The sequence below is a fragment of the Lampris incognitus genome, chromosome 6, assembly GCF_029633865.1.
Source record: "Lampris incognitus isolate fLamInc1 chromosome 6, fLamInc1.hap2, whole genome shotgun sequence".
Taxonomy (NCBI): Eukaryota; Metazoa; Chordata; class Actinopteri; order Lampriformes; family Lampridae; genus Lampris; species Lampris incognitus.
The window spans coordinates 36,422,214-36,445,692 of record NC_079216.1 but is presented as its reverse complement, the minus strand read 5'-3'; the positions used below and the strand labels follow the sequence as shown (position 1 = coordinate 36,445,692).

The 23,479-nt window shown below is 44.4% G+C and overlaps 1 protein-coding gene across 8 annotated transcripts in view; it reads left to right on the top strand.

Annotated features, from left to right (window-relative positions):
- The window catches only part of plekha7a (pleckstrin homology domain containing, family A member 7a), a 230,886-nt gene that overhangs the window by 97,571 nt on the left and 109,836 nt on the right, over positions 1–23,479 (top strand). For all 8 annotated transcript variants that reach the window (XR_008810349.1, XM_056281276.1, XM_056281279.1 and 5 more), the window contains one exon: positions 17,205–17,288. Coding sequence is in view for 6 of the 8 variants with exons in the window: in XM_056281276.1 (XP_056137251.1) it covers positions 17,205–17,288 (84 nt within the window). In the remaining 2 variants the exon portion in view is untranslated. The remainder of the gene's footprint in view (positions 1–17,204; positions 17,289–23,479) is intronic.

Genomic DNA, 23,479 nt, shown 5'->3' with positions numbered 1-23,479 from the left:
TGGAGTTTTCTGTCTTTAGATATAGAATCACCTGAGGTCCATGCTAATCTCTGCCATCTTGCAACATTTGCTGGATCCCTTGAAAGCTTCTCCAGCTGCTTTAAACCCCCAACAGAAAAACAAGCTTATTTGCAGTGAAGGCACACAACCGGTGATGTGTAAGACTAATTCAGTGCGTGTGTGGCAATAGTCTCAGAATCATTCAGTGCTTTCCATGCCTGTTCCAATTACAGGGCTTCATCTTACTGCCATTCCTGTTTGTGCCACCGCAGATACGTATTTTAATTATCTGTACAATAAGACGTCTAATAAGCAATCTGTTCCTCGGTCTTGAGCTGAGTGGGTTTAATTGGAGTCAGTCAGACATGGAGGCAGGGGGCCAGAATGACTGCTGACAGCTACGTGGACAAGAGCAAACAAGCCATCATCTCTGTGGCAGCTAGCGTAAACTTTTGAAAGGGGTCTTCAGACTCAGAATCACTGTATTCAGCGGATACAATGGGTGTGCAAGAGTTTGCCCTGGTGACTTTGGTGTAGGGACATGTTGAAAACGTATGGACATTTTGTGATAGCCATTGCAGAGATTCACCCACTTTACTGTATCTGTTGTACTCGTTGACATACGTATGTGTATAGACATGTGTTTTGTATTTGTTTTTGTCTTAGTTACAAAGTAGATCTAAATTAATACATCTTAACAAGCACATCTTGTGGTTTTCATCATGCCGGCAGCATGGTAGCCCAGTGGTTAGCGCTGTTGCCTGTCAGCAAGAAGGTCCTTTCTGTGTGGTGGTTGCATGTTCTCCCCGTGTCTGCATGGGTTTCCTCCGGGTGCTCTAGTTTCCTCCCGCTATCGAAAAGACATGCATGTTAGGGTTAATACACCCCCTGACCAAGGAAATGGAAAGAAGAACTGCAGTTGGTTACCGGGTGCTGCAGCTGCCCACTGCACCTGTACAATAGGATGGGTTAAATGCAGAGGATGAATTTCCCCATAGGGATTAACAAAGTATCTTACTGCCTGGCTGTTCCATATGATTTACAGTATTTGAAAAGAAAAATACACTGTCAAAAATGTGTTGTAAACCAGGACCATACGTACCTTCATATCTAGTCATGGTAAATTACAAAGGTGGGACAACTATGACCTCCGCTCTATAACCACCATCAAGCAAACAACCGTCAGTATGAGGTAAAAGTATAATTTCTAAATTTTTAAATTTAATTTATTTCTGATTTCTCCCAATTTAGTGGCCAATCGATCCCTATTTTAGTTCAAACACCCGCCCTCGTACTGCATGCGTTCGCCAACTGCATCTCTCCGGCAGTCTCGAAGGAGACGCCTCGCCACTTTCGTGACAAGGCGAATCCAGGCGGAACCACTGCTTTTTCCGCCACACACGGAGACGCATTCATGTGATGAACACAAGCCGACTCCTTCCCCCCTCCCGAAGACAGCATTGCCAATTATTGCTGCTTCATCGAGTCCGGCCATAGTCGGATCTGACGGGACCGGGGCGCGAACCCCGGTCCCCAGTGGGCAACTGCATCGACACAAAGCCGACGTTTAGACTGCAAAAGTATAATTTCATAAAAACAATTCAATGTTTTTAATTGAGATGCATTTTCCCCTGAAATGTACTGTGTTCATACTCTGCTCTATTAGATCAATTTGATGACCTCTGATATTACCACTTTCAGACCAAACTCAAATTCTGGCTTTTTACTGGGGTGGCCTGTGGTGTGAAATGGTTCACCAGGTATGAAAGGGCTCAAGATCATAGCTGATCATAAGGCAGGGCGGTGTCTGATGTACTATCTTAAATGCAGGGATTTGCCGGGTGAATATGTGAAAGGAAGGATTCCAGGAAAAAGCTGGAGTGGATTTGGTGGTGTGAAGGGGGGTGGTGGTGGTTAAGAATGCCAGGATTGGCGGGCGTCTGGGTAGCATGGTGGTCTATTCTGTTACCTACCAACACGAGGATCGCCGGTTTGAATCCCCAATGTCACCTCTGGCATGGTCGGGCATCCCTACAGATACAATTGGCTGTGTCTGCGAATGGGAAGCCGGATGTGGGTATGTGTCCTGGTCGCTGCACTAGCGCCTCCTCTGGTTGGTCAGGGTTCCTGTTCAGGCGGGGAGGGGGAACTGGGGTGAATAGTGTGATCCTCCCACGTGCTACATCCTCCTGGTGAAACTCCTCACTGTCAGGTGAAAACAAGCAGCTGGCGACTCCACATGTATCGGAGGAGACTTGTGGTATTATGCAGCCCTCCTTGGCTCGGCAGAGGGATGGAGCAGTGATCGGGATGGCTCGGAAGAGTGGGGTAATTGGCCGGGTACAAATCGTGAGAAAAAGTGGGGGGGGGGCAGGATTTGAAATGAAGGCAAGTGTCAGGATTTTGGTGTGAAAAGGGGCTTATGAGTCAAGTCTACACATTTAGTCTCCATTAAAAATGCTTCTGTTGGTTAATAAAAGCATTTCAATTCTGGGCACACTGACTTTAATCCTCCAGTACGTCTGTGTTTATACCTGCTGAGGCCAGGACCGATGTGATTTAAACCCTGAAAGGTCCAGCGACAGCATAGTTTGCGATCAACGGCTTGACACACCAGATCCTATCATCTGCCACTGGAAGCCTGTAAACAACACCCGTGTCTGTCGGTCTGTCTGTCTGTCTGTCTGTCTGTCTGTCTGTCTGGACCTCGCCAGCTGGGTAGTGCTCGCCAGTGATGTCAGCAATGCCCATGCCCATCTCAGTTATTACTGGCACCATTCTGATGCCAGCATGCCAGCACCACTGGCTGGCATCAGAGTTTTATTCTTCAGGGCCAGTGAGGAAGTCAGAGCCAGGGAGGATATTTAAAAGACTGCTGTGTAGTAAGGAGGATGTCTCTTAATGCTGGGGTCATTACAAATTTAACTGCAAGTGCCAGAATGAAAGAGATACCACAAGCCCAATGCTGCTCTGCTTGCTCTTCTAACTTTAAGTGATTTTTTTTTCTAGACAGCAAAGAAAGGAAGGAGGAGGAGGACATGCAACCAGGGTCATGTGAAATTGCTTATGCCACCAAAAGAGAATAAAAGAGAATGGCTGTAGTGAAGGATTTGAAGTAACCGTGTGTGTGTGTGTGTGTGTGTGTGTGTGTGTGTGTGTGTGTGTGTGTGTGTGTGTATGTGGAGGTATCTAAGATTGAAACTACATACACATACCTTCTTGGGGGTAAAAACCTTTATTGTGTGAGGTATCACATTGAAAAGAAACCCTTTTAGATACAATAAAGTTGTTTGTTTTTTGTTTACAATCTCTAAGATAGCCAGGGAAAAAAAGGTGACATAGCTCTAAAAGCCTCATACAATTCACCACAGATCAACAGCCTTATGTAACATAAAAGCTCATTCATCACCACCAAACAGAAAATACGTCAGACGCGTACAGGCAGAAAGGACTGGCATAATGGGATTTATTTTAATAGGACTTGTTTATCTGGCTGTCGTTATTGGGTGTGTTTATAATGACCGTCATTACTGTGATATGCTTGCCCGCCTGACACACCACTCACATCCAGCTCACAGCGTGTGTGCCCACGCCATGGATAGGTCTACTTTCCCTGCTTACCCCGATCAAACCTCTTTGGACTTTTTATAGTGCCTTATTTAATGGAACACCGGGCAACTGTGGATATGCTCTCCAGTAGTAGTGGGAGGGATATATGTATGTGTGTGTGTGTGAGAGAGAGAGAGAGAGAGAGAGAGAGAGAGAGAGAGAGAGAGAGAGAGAGAGAGAGAGAGAGAGAGAGAGAGAGAGAGAGAGAGAGAGAGAGAGAGAGAGAGAGAGAGAGAGAGAGAGAGAGAGAGGGGAAAGTCCGTGTTTCTGTTTGAGTTGAGGATGTTGTGGGCGGGGCAGTGGTTGAGGGAGGAAGTGAAGCGTGAACAAGAGATGGAACCACGTGTTGCCGCCTGACACCCGCTGGACCGGCAGAGACAATCCGTGGCAGCAAATGGCCAGCTCGGCATTTAGCTGGCTAAGGAGCGCGCGCGCGCGCGCGTTTGTGTGTGTGTGTGTGTGTGTGTGTGTGTGTGTGAGAGAGAGAGAGAGAGAGAGAGAGAGAGAGAGAGAGGGAGAGAGAGCGTGCTAAAATAGTGTTGCTAAAAATAGCCATTGTAACAAGTCATTTCGTCCAGTATTGATTAGAATAGGGGAAAGAAGTTGCTAGTTTTTTGCGAGTGATTTCAATTGTTCCCATTTCAAATATTTCAATTTCATTAATCACGAGGAATCAGACGTAAAAATGCCATAACAAGCCGGGTGGTGAGCGATCTGTCTTATCCTGCCTTGTTCAAGATATTGAAACTTGTTTGGAGAAATTTCATAAATTCAATGAGTTATAAAAAAGAATTAAAGTTTGAACAATTTTTGTCGGGAGAGGGGGGCGGGTTTGATAATGCACCCAGGCTGAATTGGAGCACTAACAATATGTAAGGATGGACAGGTTTTTTTGTTTGTTTTTTGTTTTTTTTTTGCAGTGGAAAGGTATGCGAAAGAGAGGAAGGGAGCGAGAGAGACCAGATTGAGTTTTTGGATAGTAATACCCCCCCCCCCCCCGTCGGTTTTGGGACTCGGCGGGTGTGTGGGCCCTTTACACCCCCCGCCCACACCACAGACAGAAAGAGCTTACATACGCCATTCACATGTTCACATGCGTAGTGGGAAAGCACCGCATTGAAGCTACAGCCGTGACCATGTGAACGCAGGTAAAATCTAACATCTAAAACAAATAAATAACACTTCTCGGGTATTTTGCGAGTCTTGGCTACGAAACTGAGCTTTAGAGTTAAAATACTAAAGCAGCACTGAGACAAAATCCATTATGGAGCCAGGAATATGGCTTTCTGCCCACCAGCAGTGGCCACCAGCACAACACTGTTAAGTGGCACTCACATTTGTGGCTGGGTGCTTGACAGCTCTGGTACAGACAGAGCACATTATCTCCAGGTGTCGGCCATGTGTTTGTCGTAGCTTACCTCAGCCTCGGTAAGAGTTAGTCGCCTGTTTTTCTGTGCTTTCAGCTTCAGTTTTTTGTTGTTGTTTTCTTACTGAAAGTGGATGTAGGCAGAGGTTGAAGGTCTACAGACATTTTTAACGGCTGTTGATTAACCTGCGATGCACTGGACAAGTTAGCAAAAAAATGTAAAAAAAAAAATCCAAAAAGCCGTGCAGCAAGTATGATTAGCTGCTTGGCAGTGCTGCGTGTGCATGGCCGGCGGTCGCTTACTCGGTGCGTTCTCGCGTTAGCGAGCGCCCGCGCCGCTGGTGCTCTGAGCGCGCCACTCTCAGTGACACATGAGCCGCTTCATCCGCCTGACAACAAAGGCGCGGCTCGCGTAGCTGCGCGGAGGAGTGCACGCGCGTGCGCGTGTGTGTATGAATGTGTGTGTGCGCGTGCGCCGTAGTGTCAGTCGTTAATTGATTCACGCTCCGTGTATTTCAATACACGCTCTTAATTCCACCGAGCTCTGAATGGAAATGACCTTGTAGTGGTTTTCTGTGGATCGCTGACAGCACACTGCCCCACCCGACCTCCACACCCCTACCAAACACAGAGCACTAACACTTCAAAACATTTCATTGGCGGGGTGGGGGGGGGGGATATCAAAACTTTAAATAGATATGACCTTTGCTTTGAGAACACACCGGATAACCCAATCGACACTTTGAGTGGAAAGCAGGTGGGTGTGGATGACAATGGACAAACTCCGTTCTTAGACCCTTGACTCAGATTAGGAAAAACTGCAGAAAAAGCTTTTCGGCGGGGGGGAGGAACTCAGGAAGAGTATCAGAGGAAGGATCCCTGTTTCAGGACAGATAAGCAAGCAGGAGGTGCTGAGTCAGCAAGGTAGACAAAGTGATAAGCACTTTAGAAATGAAACACCTCACTCAGCTGACGCTAGAATGACAAAGACCGTCATTATGCCCATTTTGGATTTTCAAAGTTTAATAACTTTGTGAAAAAAGACACAGAGACCTGCTGCTCCCCGAATTCCCCTAAAATTGCATATATTTGAATTTAAAACGAGTTTTAGATCAATTGCACAGAAAAGTTATAATGAGATATACTTAAAATGACAATGAGCGGTCTGTAATTTGCGCGTGATCGTGCGCGTCATGTCACTATTTATTACGTGTTTTGGTCACATGATTTCCTTCGCAAAGTTCATTGCTCCGTCCTAGAAAAAAAAAAACAAAAAACAAAAACCTAGTGTTCCCAAGTGCAGAGAAATAAGTCTAAATTTGATTTTTGATTACTGGGTGTCTCCCCGCCTGCCGCCCAATGACTGCTGGGATAGGCTCCAGCATCCCCCCGACCCTGAGTAAGGATAAGCGGTTTGGATAATAAATGAATGAATGTCTGAGTTTGCATGTTCTCCCCGTGTCTGCGTGGGTTTCCTCCGGGGGCTCGGGCTTCCTCCCACAGTCCAAAGACATGTAAGTCAGGTGAATTGGCCATACTAAATTGTCCCTAGTACGAATGGGTGTGTGTGTGTGTGTGTGTGTGTGTGTGTGTGTGTGTGTGTGTGTGTGTGTGTGTGTGTGTGTGTGTGTATTTGTCGGCCCTGTGATGGCCTGGCGACCTGTCCAGGGTGTCTCCCCGCCTGCCGCCCAATGACTGCTGGAATAGGCTCCAGCATCCCCGCGACCTTGAGAGCAGGATAAGCGACCAAGATAATGGATGGATGGTTTCAGACGCCGTTACAGACGCACCATGACTACCACCGACGTGTTGTAGTATTTACAGGCATTGGACAGTGGCCATTTTAAATTGTTCGACAAATAGTATTAAAAGTTGTTAAAGTGTTAATTTTGGTGTCAGTTAGTTTCTTAACAGACATACTAACATATATAATGCATTACTATCTCAATTGGGTATTTATATTGACAGAACATAGAGTTTAAAAACCGCGGCGGTCAAAATGACCGCCCACGGTCATTCTAGTAGTTTTTACGTTCCGGTCGTTATTGGGGACTGTTTCAGTATTTATTTTCAGTTTTTCTACATTTCAAGTTTTATAGGCCTTGTTACGTTCGTTAGATCAGCAAGATGTGTTTTCCGTTTTGTTTTTCAGGTAATTTTTCCACTATTTAAATTTTGCTATTGAAGTTGAACCATGTCTCTCTGAAGCTTAAATTTTTTAAAAGTAGTATTATAGTTGTTAAAATGTTAATGTTGGTGTTATTCGTTTCCTAACAGACATACTAACATATGCAATGCCTTAATATCTCAGTTGGGTATTTATCTTGACAGAATATAGAGTTTAAAAACCAGCGGTCATTTTGACTGCCCATGGTCGTTTTAGGTAGGAGTGAAATCCCGGTGGTTCTAGTGTTAAAAGCGCATCCGTTTGTTAAAAGAAACGCCGGCCATCCGTTTTAGAGGTTCTCCTGTCTTTTGAAATATACTGTATATCATAATGATTATAATGATGAGCGGGGCTTGACATGTAATTAAGGACACAGCATTGATTGGGCCAGCATCATGTAGTGTGTCTCGTTAAAGAGCTACACAAATGCAGGAATAGCTGTCAAAATTGACGTCTCTCTGGATCAAACTTTTTCATTCTCAGTTGAAAAACTATCGAACGCCTCCTTAGGTGAATCACTTTATTAATAGGCAGTTACAGGGTGCTGTGATCTTGGCACTGGCTCAGCAAGGATGCTGGCTTGTTACCAAAGCGTGTTCATTCTGTCTGGCAAGAGCTTGGGTCGGCGAGCGACAGGAAGGGAGAGAAAGAGAGACAGGCAGGAAGTGGGAAGACAAGTGGAACAGAGAAAGCGAGAAACAGGACAATTACCACTTTCCCTTTGATATGGCCACAAGGACGAGCAAGCACAAGTTCCCGGAGAGAGAGGTTTACACCGAGGTCACATGACACAGCAGGTGCACTATGTACACTGTGTGTGCGTGCGTGCGTGCGTGTGTTTATGTATGTGTGTGTGTAATGGTGTAGTGCACACTGGTGGGGCTGCTGTGCCATGTGAGTGCTGTCATAGACAACCGTGTGTTTATGTAACCCCGTCATTTTCCACCCGTCCCTCATACATGTCATGCGATAAAAAAAGTCACACATGGAAGTGTGTTTGACACCAGATCCTCTGGACAGTAGGACCAACAGATGGAGCCCTACATGGCTCTTTTGAGAGCAGCCGCTCAAAGTAAGTAAGTAAACTTTTGTGTTCTGAAAATATTGTTTAGGTTTTTTTTTTATTATTGTGGCGAATTCGGGGGGGGGGGCAACCACAGGAACTGCCGCGGCGCGAGACATCGCTAACTGCTTGACTAAAGGGTCAGACCCGTCAGCCAGTGGCCAACGTATCTACTTATCCATGCACGTTATACTACCCCCTCCTCTTCCGGGAAGCGCGTCCCCGCGCTTAAGCATATCAGCTCCTTCACGCCTTTGGGCGCATACACTTCCGATAGCCGTATGGTCTTAACAACCATCCCACTTCTGACACCAATGTGGCGAATTCAGGGGGGCAGCCCGGGTACCGCCACAGCCGGGACACGAACCCGTGTCTCCCACTCCTCAAGCGACAACGTTAACCGGTCCGACCCGTTAGTCAAGGACCAACGTGTCTACTTATCCATGCACGTTACACTATGTACAGATTAGCAGCGACGCACACGCACGCGGCACTGCGCATAGTAACGTTAAATTTTAGCCTATGCATATAACATCAATCTAGATAATGTCATATGGACCAGACCAATGTTGTTGACTCATTGTAGCTAAAAGTTTGCAAACCGAATCAGCTGTGTATTTGCTGTCTTGAACACACCCCATTCCTCCTGCGAACGAATGACTTGGATCAATCGGAGCTCAGTTCAGTTCGTTCACCCAAAAGATTCATTCGTGAACGACACTCGTCTGGAGTGCACAGTCCTGTGTTTTGCACCTAAGGGACCTCTGATGAATGACCCAAGGTTTTGGTCTCATGTAGATAGCACAGATTTTCTAGAGTTACAGGTCTGATTATGTGCTGTTAGCATTTTGCATTACATGGAGGCCTCAGCCTGTGACACGTGGCTTTCAGCCCATACGGTTCCTAGTTAGCGGGGATGGAAAGTGCTGCTGATGGCGCAGGGCTCTCTCTCAGTCCTGATCTTAATATAATTTTCCTATGTGGTCTTTGACATATGTGCTCCTCCGACACCCACGGGGAAAAGGTACTCAATCTGAACTGGAACCACGTAAAGCAAAAGTAGGTTGAGTGTTGTTGGTTTTAATTGCGATTTTATGATACCCAAGCTAACGTTACATGTTACAGAGCCATGTCCCACACTTAACTTAAGTGGTAATTTATCAACTTTCCTTTTACCATCTACAAGATGTGCAGGGACTTTTTATTTATTTATTTCTGTTATCTATTTTCTATTGCCAGCGAAGCATGTTAAGGATAGAGTTCCAGGGCTTCAGTATTGCAGAAAGCATGCAGGAAAAAGTGGGACTTGTACATTGGCTCTCTCTGTATATTATTAATTGACAGTGTAACTGCATAAGCCCTCCTCCCTTTTACATGAAGTTATCTCCTCTCTCTTGACTCAGCACACATCCCTCTGCTACGCTGCAGGTAAATCCCACACCTTACTTGGATAGGGTTGAACGCCATGCTTAATACCAGCGTCAAGCGGGTTATAGTCATCGGAGAGTTTGTGTGTGTGTGTGTTATTTTGCCTTTTTTCTTTTGGATTTTCTCCCTTTTTTCTCCCCAATTGTACTTGGCCAATTACCCCACTCTTCTGCTCCACCCCCTCTGCCGATCTGGGGAGGGCTGCAGACTACCACATGCCTACTCCGATACATGTGGCATCGCCAGCCGCTTCTTTTCACCTGACAGTGAGGAGTTTCACCAGGGGGATGTAGCGCGTGGGAAGATCACACTATTTCCCCCAGTTCACCCTCCCCCCAAACAGGTGCCCTGACTGACCAGAGGAGACGTTAGTGCAACAACCAGGACACATACCCACATTTGGCTCCCCACTCGCAGACACGGCCAGTTGTCTCTGTAGGGACGCCCGACCAAGCTGGAGGTAACATGGGGATTCAAACTGGCGATCCCCATGTTGGTAGGCAATGGAATAGACCACCACACCACCCGGATACCCCCAATTTTGTATTTTTTTTAAATTTTGAGACATGTTGTTTTAACGATGCACTTGTTATATAAGTCACTTGCAGCCCCCTTTCCAGCTGGATAGGTTGTATCCTAAGTTGGCCTGTGTATAATAAACCATGCAGAAGTTAGGTCAAATAAGACAAATCTACTTATATATTTTCAGAATGTGTGTGTGTGTGGTGTTAGTGTGTGTGTGTGTGTTAGTTAGTGTAGATAGCGGGACCGAAAACTAAAGCATTTATGATCCTAATTCTTTTTGGAGGTGGTAGGTATTGTTCCAGAGAGTACGGGAAAAATCCCAGAAAATTAAAATTATGCATAATTAAGCATACATATGCAAAATATGAATTTTTCTAAAAATGGCTAAAAACCACTTTTCTCGGCATTTCAGATGATTCTGAGCATCTTTGATTATTTCTTTCTGGGACTTGGAAATGTTTTGGCATTATGCAAAATATGCATTTTTGCAAAAATGCACTTATGATCCTAATTTTTTTTGGAGGTGGTAAATATTGTTCCAGAGAGGACCAGAAAAATAGCAGAAAATTATAATAATTATAGTAATTATGCATAATTATGCAAAATATACATTTTCTAAAAATGGCTAAAAACCACTGTTCTCGGCATTTCAGATGATTCTGAGCATTTGGGGGGAGGGAGTTGGAGTGGGGGGGGGTTAGGGGCAGGTGGAAGGCGGTTAGCTGGCAGGATGAAGAGGAGGGAGATTTAGACGGGTGGATAATCAAACCGCTACATTGTAGCGGGGTTCTTCTAGTCCATTTATATATTTTGGGTTCAGAAACATCATATAATATCAAAAAAGTTGTATGTAAGAGTATTTATATAGAACTTTTGTCAATGCACAGTCACAAAGTGCTTCACAAAATACAGTTTGTTATATAAACAGTCATAAACAAGCACAACGAAACTAAAACAGAATAAACTCAAGACAAAGATACAAACATCTATTCATATTATCCACTTGAAAACACTTAAAATACCAACATGACAAAACCTCTTTTATAAAAAGGCCAACTTATAGCGATTAGGTCTTAGTAGTTGCCTAAAGCATTCCAAGCTCAAGCTGATCAATTATGTTGGGGGAGGCACTTTCAGTGAGTGGAGGCCAAAACAATGAAGGCGCCGTCCCCTTTACTTTTACATTTAGGATGATGAACGGCAACAACACCTTGAGACAGGGACCTAATAGGCCTTGCAGCGCATTTAGGGCTCAGGAAACTCAGTCAAGTAAGCCGGTGCAATGCCATGCGTAGCCTTAAAAGTAATAGACAGAGTTTCGAAATCGATTCTGAACTTTACCGGCGGCCAGGGCAAAGAGGCAAGATGGGGGGTTATTTTGTAACTATGGTTAGATTTAGTTAGGAGTCTGGCTGTACTAGTGGTATTCTAGGCAAGGCAGCTTGGCTGAGGCAAGTGGATAGGGCATTGCAGTCATCTCAACAAATCAAATTATCCCAATCTCCGACTGATCATTCTCTCCGCCACTGGAAAGCTGCGGCCCGTCTCACGGCGCCCCCTTCCATCCTCAAAGTGGCGTCTCAGCGGGGTGGTGTCTGATGCCGTGCTGGAAGGCAGGCCAGTGGAGGGGATTGGGTATGGTGGTGTGTGGCGGCGAGCCGGCAATACGCCGGGCCCTTCTTGCAGATCCTCTCAGCTACTCTTGCCATGCTCCTGCCCCTCCCCACCCCCTCTGATCCCCTTGCCCACTTTTTAGCATTTTTCAAAATTATGCAGTGGATGGAGTTAGGCTCAGACCTGGGGGAGAAGTTACACTTAGGCTCTACCTTAATGTCTTCTCACCCAGCTGGATGGTCTCTCACCCAGAGACCATCCAGCTGATGAACTGGGATGTCACACATCCGACATGCCCTACCCACACTAGCTCATGAGATACATCCACACATTATATTGCAATTTGTTTGCAGCAAACATGTGCAGTATTCACCTTTAAGTAAACAAAACAAAGAAATAGGAATCAAAGCTGTTCAACAAGGAACAGATCTCAACATTTTTTTTCAATTTCTTTAGAGTCACTTGTGAAAAAGGTTGTTTCGCCACCAAATCCTACGTTTCTGTTTTTAGAGCTAGTTATGATTTACATGACCATAACTGCACATAGTCTGTTAGCCTCCACTTAAGTTTATTACAAGTTTTATATCTCCAGTGATGACATTCCTGATGTTTGGATGTTTTTTTCAATATCTCCTTTTTAAAAATGGAGCTGTGTAAAGTCAGAGGGGACATTAAGTGAATGAATAACCCAGGCTAAAAGTGAAATCGTTTTTTTTTTTATGTCTCTGGTTCGACCAAACATGGATTCACATCCTCAGCCCTGAGACAGCAATGCATGAGATTTCATCAGATGGTGCAGCACTTGCTTAGAGAATTAGAAGGAGCGGTGTCCTCACAATAATTAACGCCTCTTCGTTACTTCATAGTCTGCTATAGAGATCACTAGTTCAGTCATGTTACTTTCAGTGTTTATTTCGCCTTTCATAAGATCATTGTGAACTTGGAGTGCATTCAACTGACATCGTTACCAAGATTTGACTGTTGTAATACATTTGTGTGAACGAGAGATTGGCAAGAGGTTTGCAATAATCCTCTGACTATTTATCAGTGGATGCTAAGCATGACTTCATACTGCGTCTCCTCGTCATGGTGCGCTGACTCACTGACTTGAGAGATACTTTTATAGGGTAGGTAAGAGTTTTATTACTGACCTTTATCTGCAGAATGTTGACTGAGCATGCAACTTTATGCTCTATTTGAAACTCATAAGTGTACTTTTGCATACTTGGGGGCTGCTCTGTATAACCAGTCTTTGGCTGTTTATTAGGTGCCGTGTTTTAGGGCCACTTGGTAGTAGTTGTTGAGTGAACGAAGGGCATTTTTTAAATTTCCTCATTATTTATTTATTCCCATACAAACCAGGATACACATCAGCAACCTTGTAGGCACAAACCCAAGAGATTTGCAAGGGAAATGTAATGTACCAGAAGAAACTCACATCGACCCATGGAGCTGTTTACAGCATTGACGCACTGAGGCTGCCATTTAACATGAACTTTTCAATTCGACGCAGCTCTGCGTCATTGTCATGTACCTCAGAGTTCAGAATCCTCCAGAGAGGACCTGTTTTCCTCTGCATGTCACAACTGATCGATTATGGCTCTGTCCCATTTAGACAGCTATTAATTCATATAGCCCTTTGGCCTCTGCTGGCACGGTCATCCATACTGTGCAGAAGTAAATGTACTCCCTCTGAGGGATACTACATACTACTGTCCAGAGTGCTCTGTCTGTCTGTCTTAGTTGTACAACAGACTGCTCTGACAGAATGTCTCAAAGCATTTCTGGTACAGTGCAGCGCTAGGAGCAAAGGTTTCCTCAATCTCCCCAAAACAAGGAATTGCTCTTAGCTGTCTACTGCTGTTCTGGGGTCTCTGTTATGTTGTGGGGGGCATTTTCCTGGCATGGCTTGGGTCCACATGTACCCTTAGAGGGAAGGGTCACAGCAAATCGATACAAAGTTATTCTGAGTTTATCACCTTTATCCTATGATGAGACATTTCTATCCTGATGGAAGTGGTCTCTTCCAGGATGACAATGCCCCCATCCACAGGACACAAAGGGGTCACTGAATGGTTTGATGAGTATGAAAATTATGTGAGTCTTATGCAATGGCCTTCACAGTCACCAGATTTCAACCCAGGTGAACATCTATGGGAGATTTTAGACCGACGTGTCAGACAATGCTCTCCACCACTATCATCAAAACACCAAGTGAGGGAATATCTTTTGGAAGAATGGTGGTCATCCCTCCAGTAGAGTTCAGACACTTGTAGAATCTATGACAAGGAGCATTGAAGCTGTTCCGCAGGTTCGTGGTGGCCCAACACCTTACTAAGACACTTTATGTTGATTTTTCCTTTAAGCTTTCACCTGTCTGTATGTGCTCCATATAATTTTCTTATTCATTGCTGTTTATATTATGTATTTATTTACTTATTTAACCTTTATTCAAACAGGCAAGTCAGTTGAGAACTCTTGAGGGAGGAGGGGAGAGAGGAAAAAAAAATGTGGAAAATCATAAGAGCGTAAGAACAATTAAGACAGGAGTTAGGGCTGTTCAGTTTTCTTAATTTTGTTTTACTTTTTAAAACCCTTTTTTTAACATGACTGGGGTATCTCAGTGGTTTACTTATGGCTAATTTAGTTTTTGCAAGTTTTTAATTATTACTTTATAATAATATCCCAATTAATGTCCCAATTGTTAATACTTCTTCCTTTCTGTCTTTGCATCATACATGAACAGCAGGGAATGCTGGGATAGGGTTGGCTGACATCAGCTGGGGGTGTGGTCTTTAAGCAGTATGTGTAGAGGTTGTTGTGTGTGTGAACTGTTCCCTGTCATGAGTTGTGTTTAAATCTCACATTGTGCACTAATTGACTGCATCACTGCCGTAAATTGACTGCCGCTACATTGGCTGGTTCCCTGAGGAGCCTTGGAGGACTTTCCCACAAGATTAAACATTTCTGCTAGATAGGGCAATACTTGGAAAATCACAGCTAATGTGAAGTGCTAGTCGAATAAAAAACAATGCTAGCTACTTGGTATTGGTTGTTGTTGCAAATGTGAGAGGTTTCTGAACCTTTATGAAGTATTTTATTTTTTTGTGAGCATACATCCTGTCTCAGGGTGGCGCAGTGGTTAGCTCGGTCCTGAGTACGAACCCTGGGATTGTCAAACCTTGGGGGTCGTCCTCTGTGTGGAGTTTGCATGTTCGCCCCGTGTCGTTTTTTTGGGGGGGGGGGATTTTTCCCCGTTTTTCTCCCCAATTGTACCCGACCAATTACCCCACTCTTCCAAGCCATCCTGATCGCTGCTCCACCCCCCTACCGATCCGGGGAGGGCTGCAGACTACCACATGTCTCCTCCGATACATGTGGAGTTGCCAGCTGCTTCTTTTCACCTGACGGTGAGGAGTTTTGCATTGGGGGACGTAGCATGTGGGAGGATCATGCTATTTCCCCCCAGTTCCCCCTCCCACCTGAACAGGCACCCCGACTGACCAGAGGAGGTGCTAGTGCAGTGACTAGGACACATAACCACATCTGGCAGACAACTGTGTCTGTAGGGAAACCCGACCTAGCCAGAGGTAACGCGGGGATTTGAACCCGGAGATCCCGCTACCCAGACGCGCTGTTCTCCCTGTGTGTGCGTGGGTTTCCTCCGGGCGCTCCGGTTTCCTCCCACAGTGCAAAGACATGTAGGTGAGGTGAATCAGCCATACTAAATTGTCCCTAGGTGTGAATGTGTCGGCCCTGTGATGAACTGGTGGTCTGTCCAGGGTGTCTCCTCGCCTGCCACCCAATGACTGCTGGGATAGGCTCCAGCATCCCTGCAACGCTAATTAGGATAAGCGGCTTGGATAATGGATGACTGGATGGATGGACATCCTGTTTCAAATTTATTCACAGCTGCTCAGATGCTGCGTGTAACCACAGTCTGCTGATGTTGGTCTCTGGCCTGCTGTCACCTGTTTCCCACACCGAGCTGCCCAGCACAACCACAGTCATGTGCTGTGGGCGCTAGGAGGTGCCCAGTGCAACCACAGTCTGCGATCATTGTCCACAGGGAGATGACCTGTACAACCTCTGGCTTTTACGTTTGGCTAGTAAGGCAGGTTGGGGGGAAATACCTCAATGTTTGTTATTTTGAAGCAGTGGTGGTTGGAGGGTGTTCTATGTGTGTCCCTGTTCTGGACCCAGTTTGGGTTCTGCTGTGACTTTCATTATTTACAGTATTCCCAGGAGAATGTCTGAATCTTTAAAGTCATATTTCCAAACACTGGAGCAGAGCGTGTCTATGGATTTTGAGAATAATTGCATAAAATTATAAGGTTTTATTCATTCCCTATCTTTTCTGACTGTGTAAGTTTTTCACGTTGCAATTCAACCACTCTTAAATGACCATAGAAGAAAAACTCATGAATAATTAAACTTCAACGTCTCCATTCACATCATCAGAACTTTAAATTTCCAATACTTCTATGTAAAGTTGCAGGTATAGTATTCCAATCATATAGTATCCTGCACTCTCATCTTGTGGTGTGTGCGAGTTCCCATTGTCTTTGTGCCATATATCTCAGCATGTACTGTGAAATCTAGCAAGATGTCAAAATGTCTCTGCACCAATGTCAGCAACACAACTTCATGTATATTTATTGCACTTGGCATTCAAAGTGATCCACAAACTGATTCTAATTTTGTCTCACAAAATGTCAGCACTTTAGTGCAATATCTGAGACTCTCACTCATTAATGGGCCGGAGCTGATATACTGTCAGCAGCTGAGTGTAGCATAACAGCTCCTTTTGACTTGGGGAGAAATTAATGCCAGTCCTCTTAAAGCTTATCCAAAACATCAGCCCTCCCTCCCAAATGGTTGTTTACCCCTCAGACAGTGAAATGCTTTTACACCCTGGTTAAGTTCCCTGAATGACTGACTGGCTGGCTGGTTGGCACTGAAATCAATGGATGCCGGCCTACGTCCAACCTTTTGTGCTGAGCATGATTCCTTGGGTCAAGGACCTCACATGCTGCTGTCCAGAGTTATATGGGAATGGGATGGGATTGTCAGCCCACAGATACCCCTCACATTCTGCACACAGCTGGGAAAGCTAGGGACTGGGGACCAGGGTCCGTTACACTGGTGAGGTTTGAGAGACACTCAAAACCTATGACTCCCGCGGGGAATGATCAGCTTGTGTCCACAGTACTTGTGAACAGAGGAAGGGGGGGGGGTGAAAATCCAGGGTGGTGACCTCAGTTTGTTCAGAGTACAGTCAAGGGAGCTAATTTTGTTTCTTTTCTGTCCTGTTGCTCTCTCTCTCTCTCTCTCTCTCTCTCTCTCTCTCTCTCTCTCTCTCTCTCTCTCTCTCTCTCTCTCTCTCTCTCTCTCTCTCTTTCCTGCTCTCTCTTGTCCATGTGTCATTGTAGTCATAACCAGAGAACGACGGCGTTTCGGCACCCTGTGACAGGACAGGTGTCTACGGAGAACGTGGATTTTATTCTTCAAGAACAGTGAGTACCATCGTCTTTTTTGTTTTGTTTTGTACAAAAATAAACAAGAAATCTGTGGTTATGACTGAGTTGCAGCCAAACTTGTCAGCTAATAAAAATGGATTTTGATCAGCAGCCTACATTGACTTGCTCTCATTTATTGTTTTGAGATATATCAGATGTGAAATAGGCCAAAAAAATGGTAAAAGGTCCAACATGTTATCAAACATCTTAATATCATACTTTGGTTTTACTTTGATTTTTATCTCACACTTATTTTCTTCAGAATAATCATAAAATGAAACCAAGGATAAAGTCAGACATATTTTGCATTTTTTTTTAGCTTATGGTATGCCAGTTGTAGTGGTCAGTATTGACCTCTGTGGAATTCCCTTTGGCGTGACTCCTGACATGACAGTGACTTTAACTTACCATGCAAGCTTTTAAATATCACATTCTTTGTCGTCTTCAGTGGAATTTGAGACTGTTGTAGTAAGTAGAAAGTTTACTTAGGAAAAAAAAGTTTTCTGTTTTTTGGGGTCAGATGAAGATTCAGGCCTTGCATCTTAGCAGCTTTTTATATTGGATGTACAAGTCAAAGAAGAAAGTTCTGAGGAGGAGGAGAATTTTTTCAAGGACTTATCAGAACTGTTGGGAGAGTGCTCGCTGCATAACGCTAAAACACATTTCCAAGACACATTAAAAGGATTCTTTCTCTTGTATTTTGGGCCATCAGAGTCAGAAAATGTAGCTGAATGGGCTTGAGTAATGCCATTTTAAGGTAGTGTAGAATGTTATTTGCAGTCTTCCCTTGTCCACACTTTGTTCCATAGCGTAGATGTTATATAACCCCTTCCTTGACCCAACACCCTCAACTGGATGGTCTTTCCATGCAAACATCCCATTAGTTAGAGGGGTTTGTTGTGATCTATATGTGTGGTACTTCCATGAAAAGTTTACATCTCTATCTATCTATCTATCTATCTATCTATCTATCTATCTATCTATCTATCTATCTATCTATCTATCTATCTATCTATCTATCTATCTATCTATCTATCTATCTAATGTATGGGTTTCCGCCAAGGACATGCACGATATGTTCATACGAGACTCTTAATTGTTGTCAGTGTATGGTTTGCAAGTGATTCTGTGCAGCTACCCTGTGATGGACTGGTGACCTGTCCAGGGTGTCTCCCTGACTTTAGCCCAATGTCTCCAGGCCCTGCTAGAATATTCTTGACTAAAATATTCTATCTAAATATCTATTCTACCTTTGTTCCTCACAAAACTTTAGTTTATGTAATATATAGGCAGGGCTGACTACAGATCGTCATCCATGTAGCTGAATTCAGTGTCTTGGCGGTCATTTGCTGACATATATGGTTTTGATCTTAGACTGTGCTGCTTGTTGATTGGCTCTCTGTAATAACCTTTCTTACCTTTTGACTCAACTCTTATTTCATTAACTTATACTGCATTAATTCGAATTGGGAGTCAATGAACTGCAGGAATATATTCCAGGGCTATGCCGTGTTTCCTGATACTAATTGCTTGTAACCTTGGTCAGCTAAGAGGCGAAGCTTTGTTGCGATCTTTTAAATCATCCAGAGCACCGGCTGTATACCTACAATAAAAATGTAACTTAGTATACAGAATTCCTGTGTTCTGAGTCTATGTAACAGGAAGCTAAATCTGTATCAGTTTCAAAGTCCTGCAAATGAAGTTGCAAATGAAGTGAAGAGAGGAAGCACACTTGGTAAGATAGAGCAGACCAGCATCCCCAGAGAAATGCTTATAATATTAAATGACAGAATTAAAACTTTTCTATCATATGCCTAGATGAAGATCACATCCACGAACAGACTTTTTCAAAATTTTCTTGAATTTTTCAGTTTTGATCATTATCCCTGCCAGGCAGTAGCCTGGAGGGGATTATGCCCTTGGTTGTGTGTGTGTGTGTGTGTGTGTGTGTGTGTGTGTGTGTGTGTGTGTGTGTGTGTGTGTGTGTGTGTGTGTGTGTGTGTGTGTGTGTGTGTGCCCGCGGCTTATCTCGCAAGCTACTGGACCTATCAGCCTAAAATGTTTTGTGCACAGTTATAAGTGTATGATGAAGAACGTGTCATGGTCACGGTGATTCAAAACCTTCCAAAAACGTTTGTTCTTGCTATCATCGCTCCCTCTCTTCATTCACGCCAGCTCGCTCGACAGACGCTGCTCTCTTGTCACTGTCCGATCTGAGTCGACCATGCGTATGCGCGACTCACATCTACGGTTATGTCAGATCGGGCAATGACAGTGTGAAAACTATGTATTCGGGTATGAGTCTTGAAAGTAAACGAAAAGTCGATCGTATTTCACAAGCCAACAAATCATTCACTGCTGGTATCAGCACAGGACAACTGGAGGAACCAAAAAATATTCTCCTTGTTCACCTCACTGCCACGCAGAAGTGATATAGTCTCCAATGTTAAAACTACACCATAAAAATACAATTTCAAGGGTAGGATTAATTAGTTACAGCTGGAAATCATCTCAGTAGCTACAGTAAAACATTTCCCATGGCTGAGCTATGTTTTCATACCGTTGTTTTATAAATGAAAGTCAATCAACAGAGCAGCCATTCGCCTTGATTCATTCATTTTATATCATGAAAACCACGACGGTTAAATGGTTAAACACATTTGAAGTTTTTTTTAATAAGGGCTTTGAAATTACGATAGCCTGATCGCTGTCATTTCATGTCAGACTTGGTGGCTTTCATGTGAGGGTCTGCCTAGGAGGCTGCACATCCACAGACTGACAGGCAAAATGTTTTTATCAAGTAGATTTTTTTTCCGCTTGAGCACTGCATATCATAAACTTTGTTTTTCCATATTCCCGTTCAATCGACATGGATGCTGCACACAAGTCTTATAATGGCAGGAAAAACACTGGTCCGTGTGTGCGTGTAGTATTTCCCTTCTCCTGATTTGTGAAAAAAGGGTTCATCGTCAAGTTCGAACACCGGAGAAGGGAAGATACATACACCTGCGGTCTACTGAGTGCACTCCTCTAGTTTCACCATATTACTTAATCATATCCCCAAACATCGGTTTTCTCTGTTTGAGAACAGCATTTAATGACTCCGCCCATGAGGCAGTAAAGGAAACAGGTTCACCAGTGGTAGATAATAAATGATGGGTACAACATTTAACATGTGACCGAGGTTCCCAATGAAGACAGTTTTTCATCTCCTGGTGAATCCGTTTGTCAAACGGTGAACAGAGGGCATTCTCCTGAGAAAGCAGCACCTGCAAATACTAAATAAGGTATTGTCAAATATAAATAGGTATATTTGAATATATAAATAGTTACATTTTGAAATATAATGGGTAAAAAATAAGGTATTGTCAGGCTCCTTTCGAAGCATCTGTTCTCTCATTGACTCCCACTCTTGTCATCTTCCTGTATCTTCCATGACCTGTCCTCTCCCCTCTCTGTTTACATCCATCCCGCTCAGTCTCTTTCTGTCACTCTTTCTCATTTTGTCCCTTTACCTGTCATTCTCTCTATATCTTCTGCCCCCCCCCCCTATATCCACATCTGCTTCTCTCTCTGCTTCTTGCTCGCCGTCTCCCTCTTTCTCTCTCTGACTCCGTCATATGCTTGGAGGGACCCACGGAGCCCATTGCCCTCGACATATTTTGATGGATCTGTCTCATTAACAGCTGTGTGGGCGTGCAGCAGAGCCATGCAAACTACGCTGATAATGTGTCAGCACCACTCAGGCTGTACAGTATCCACTACACCACACACACACACACACACACACACACACACACACACACACACAGGTGCCACATCACTTCAGTAATGAGTATTTGTATTTGATCATTGAAATGCATGTAGTAAAGAAGAAAAAAAGGCCACTGTTCTCCAGCCCTCAGAAATATACATTTGTATTTGGTGTGCATTTAGCATGGGTGCCTATAGCACTATAGATTTTTAATCAAACCAAGACCAAACCTTCTTTATGTCTTTAACTCAGGAAATGGTCTCTACTGAGGACACATACTACAGTTCACATTAATATAAATATCTGATAGCTGCCCAGTACAACCACAGCTGCCTCCTGCCAGCTGTCAGCCACCGAGTAGCTCTGTCGGAGGAATGGGGAGAATTCCTGCCCGGTGAAAGTGCACAGCAGTGGTAGCTGTTTGTGCAAGGGGGAGTTTTGTTTTGTTTTTTAATTCACTTTTCCCTGCCTCAATTCTCCAAGTCAGGCTGTGGTTTAAAACTGGTGGCTTTCAAGTTGCATGCCTGCTTCTTTAACCTTTAGGCCCTACCCAGCCTGGTGAAGTTTCATGCAGGATCACATGTCCTGCTCCAGCTGCTGCCCAAACACCCCCGAGCTGCTTTTTTTGATGGCCACATTACCTTTGATGGAGGCATCTAACAGACCCTCAAAGCTGGGCTGAAACTCCATCTGAGAGGGCTATTAGCACGCGCGCGCCAGGGGCGTAACCACGGGTGGGCCTGGCCTGTCACAGGCCCACCCATTTCAAGCCCAGGCCCACCCAATCACGCTGGCTTACAAGCACGTAGGCCGGCCCCTTTTACGTACGTAGAACTGCAAAATCTGAGCGTGCATACCATCACGCTCTGTATTTTTCACTGCTGCTAACTAGCCAATAGCCAACAGTTAGCCATAACTTATGGAAGGTCGGGCTGTTTTCCTCAGTGATGTTTAAATGGTTGTGCAGAGCCTGGCGAGAATGACTGGGGTGGTATTTGTTTAAGTGGGTTTTTATTAAAGTTTTAGTATGTTTCTTGGTCACGTACTAAAAACCTGTGTTATGTGTTTACTGCTGTAATGTGTTCGAATTTGCGTCTTGTTTGAAGGATTATTGCTGGAAAATTTTGGCCCACCCATTTTCACTCAGGGCCACCTACAAAAATATTCCTGGTTACGCCACTGGTGCGCGCGCGTGTGTGTGTGTGTGTTTGTCTCTGTGTGTATGTGTATGTGTATGTCTGTGCATTGAAGCTTGTTTCTGTGGACCTGCTCGCCAGGGCTTATCACTGCTTAGATTGGATTAAGTGTCGGGACTTAACAGGCCCCTTATCAACTCTTATTTTAGCAGCAGAAGATGGAATAGCTCCCTTTGTCACACCGTCGGGGTCCTAAGTGGGTCTGTTGGTCCTCTGTGCCTGTCTGTGTCTCTCTCTGGTGTTGTTCACAGGGTCACGATGAACCTGGAATGTTGTGTCAAGGAGTTTTGAAGTTGAGTTTTCCAGGTTTGGAAAAGGTTTTGCAGTATGATGCATTATGGATTTGATTAGCAATAGTGTGTAATGAGTGACAGCAAGCTCAAGATCAGTGGTCCCTGGTTTAACAGGGAAGATCTGGGCAAAAAACAAACTCACCACCAGCTTTGGTGTGTATTTCAGGAATACATGTCAACCCCCCGTCACCTGTTCAGTAGCCAAACAGGAACATTTGGATCATGCCGGGCAGCTCCCAGATGTGAACATTTAGCAGGGTGGTGCTAAAAAAACAAATCCCCCAAAAAATGCAAATTTGGCAAAGATCTACCTCCATTTTTTGGGGGGAGGGGGGTTCTTAAAAATCTCTCAGCCCTTCCTGTCTCTATGCCTGTCATTTGGCTTGTTTCCATTTTTCCCCTCCCTTGTTGCCGCTGTGTCCCTGCCTTTCTGCATGTCTCGCTCTTCCCCTTCCCTCCCCCGATCGATAATGTGGGACCTGGTGAATGCAGGAGACGCTATGCTAGCAATGTGACGACTCTCTGGGGTGCGGCTCAACAGCGCTTTTGTTGACTGTTGCCATAGCAGCGGTGTGGATTTCAAACGGGATGGAGATGGAGCCACAAATCGCACCTCTCTGGGCTGCTCTGAGTATTTCTGGGACACACACACACACACACACAAAGTGCAAAGTAGAAAGAGACTTTTTTTTCTTTTTTTTCAGCAGATAGAAATTAGAGGACAGTCAAAATAATAGCAATATCCTTCTTTGAACATGTTTTCATTCTGAAACAGGGACTGTGTCACAATAACCAAATTGATTGCTCTATTATATTATATTAATTGTAGTTTTTAAGTTACCATTTATGTTAAAGCTGGGGATGGTTCTTATGCAACCTGCTGGCAGTGTGGCTATTGTCCTCTGTGTGCGTCGTTGGGCTACTTATATTTTATCAGCAGGAATA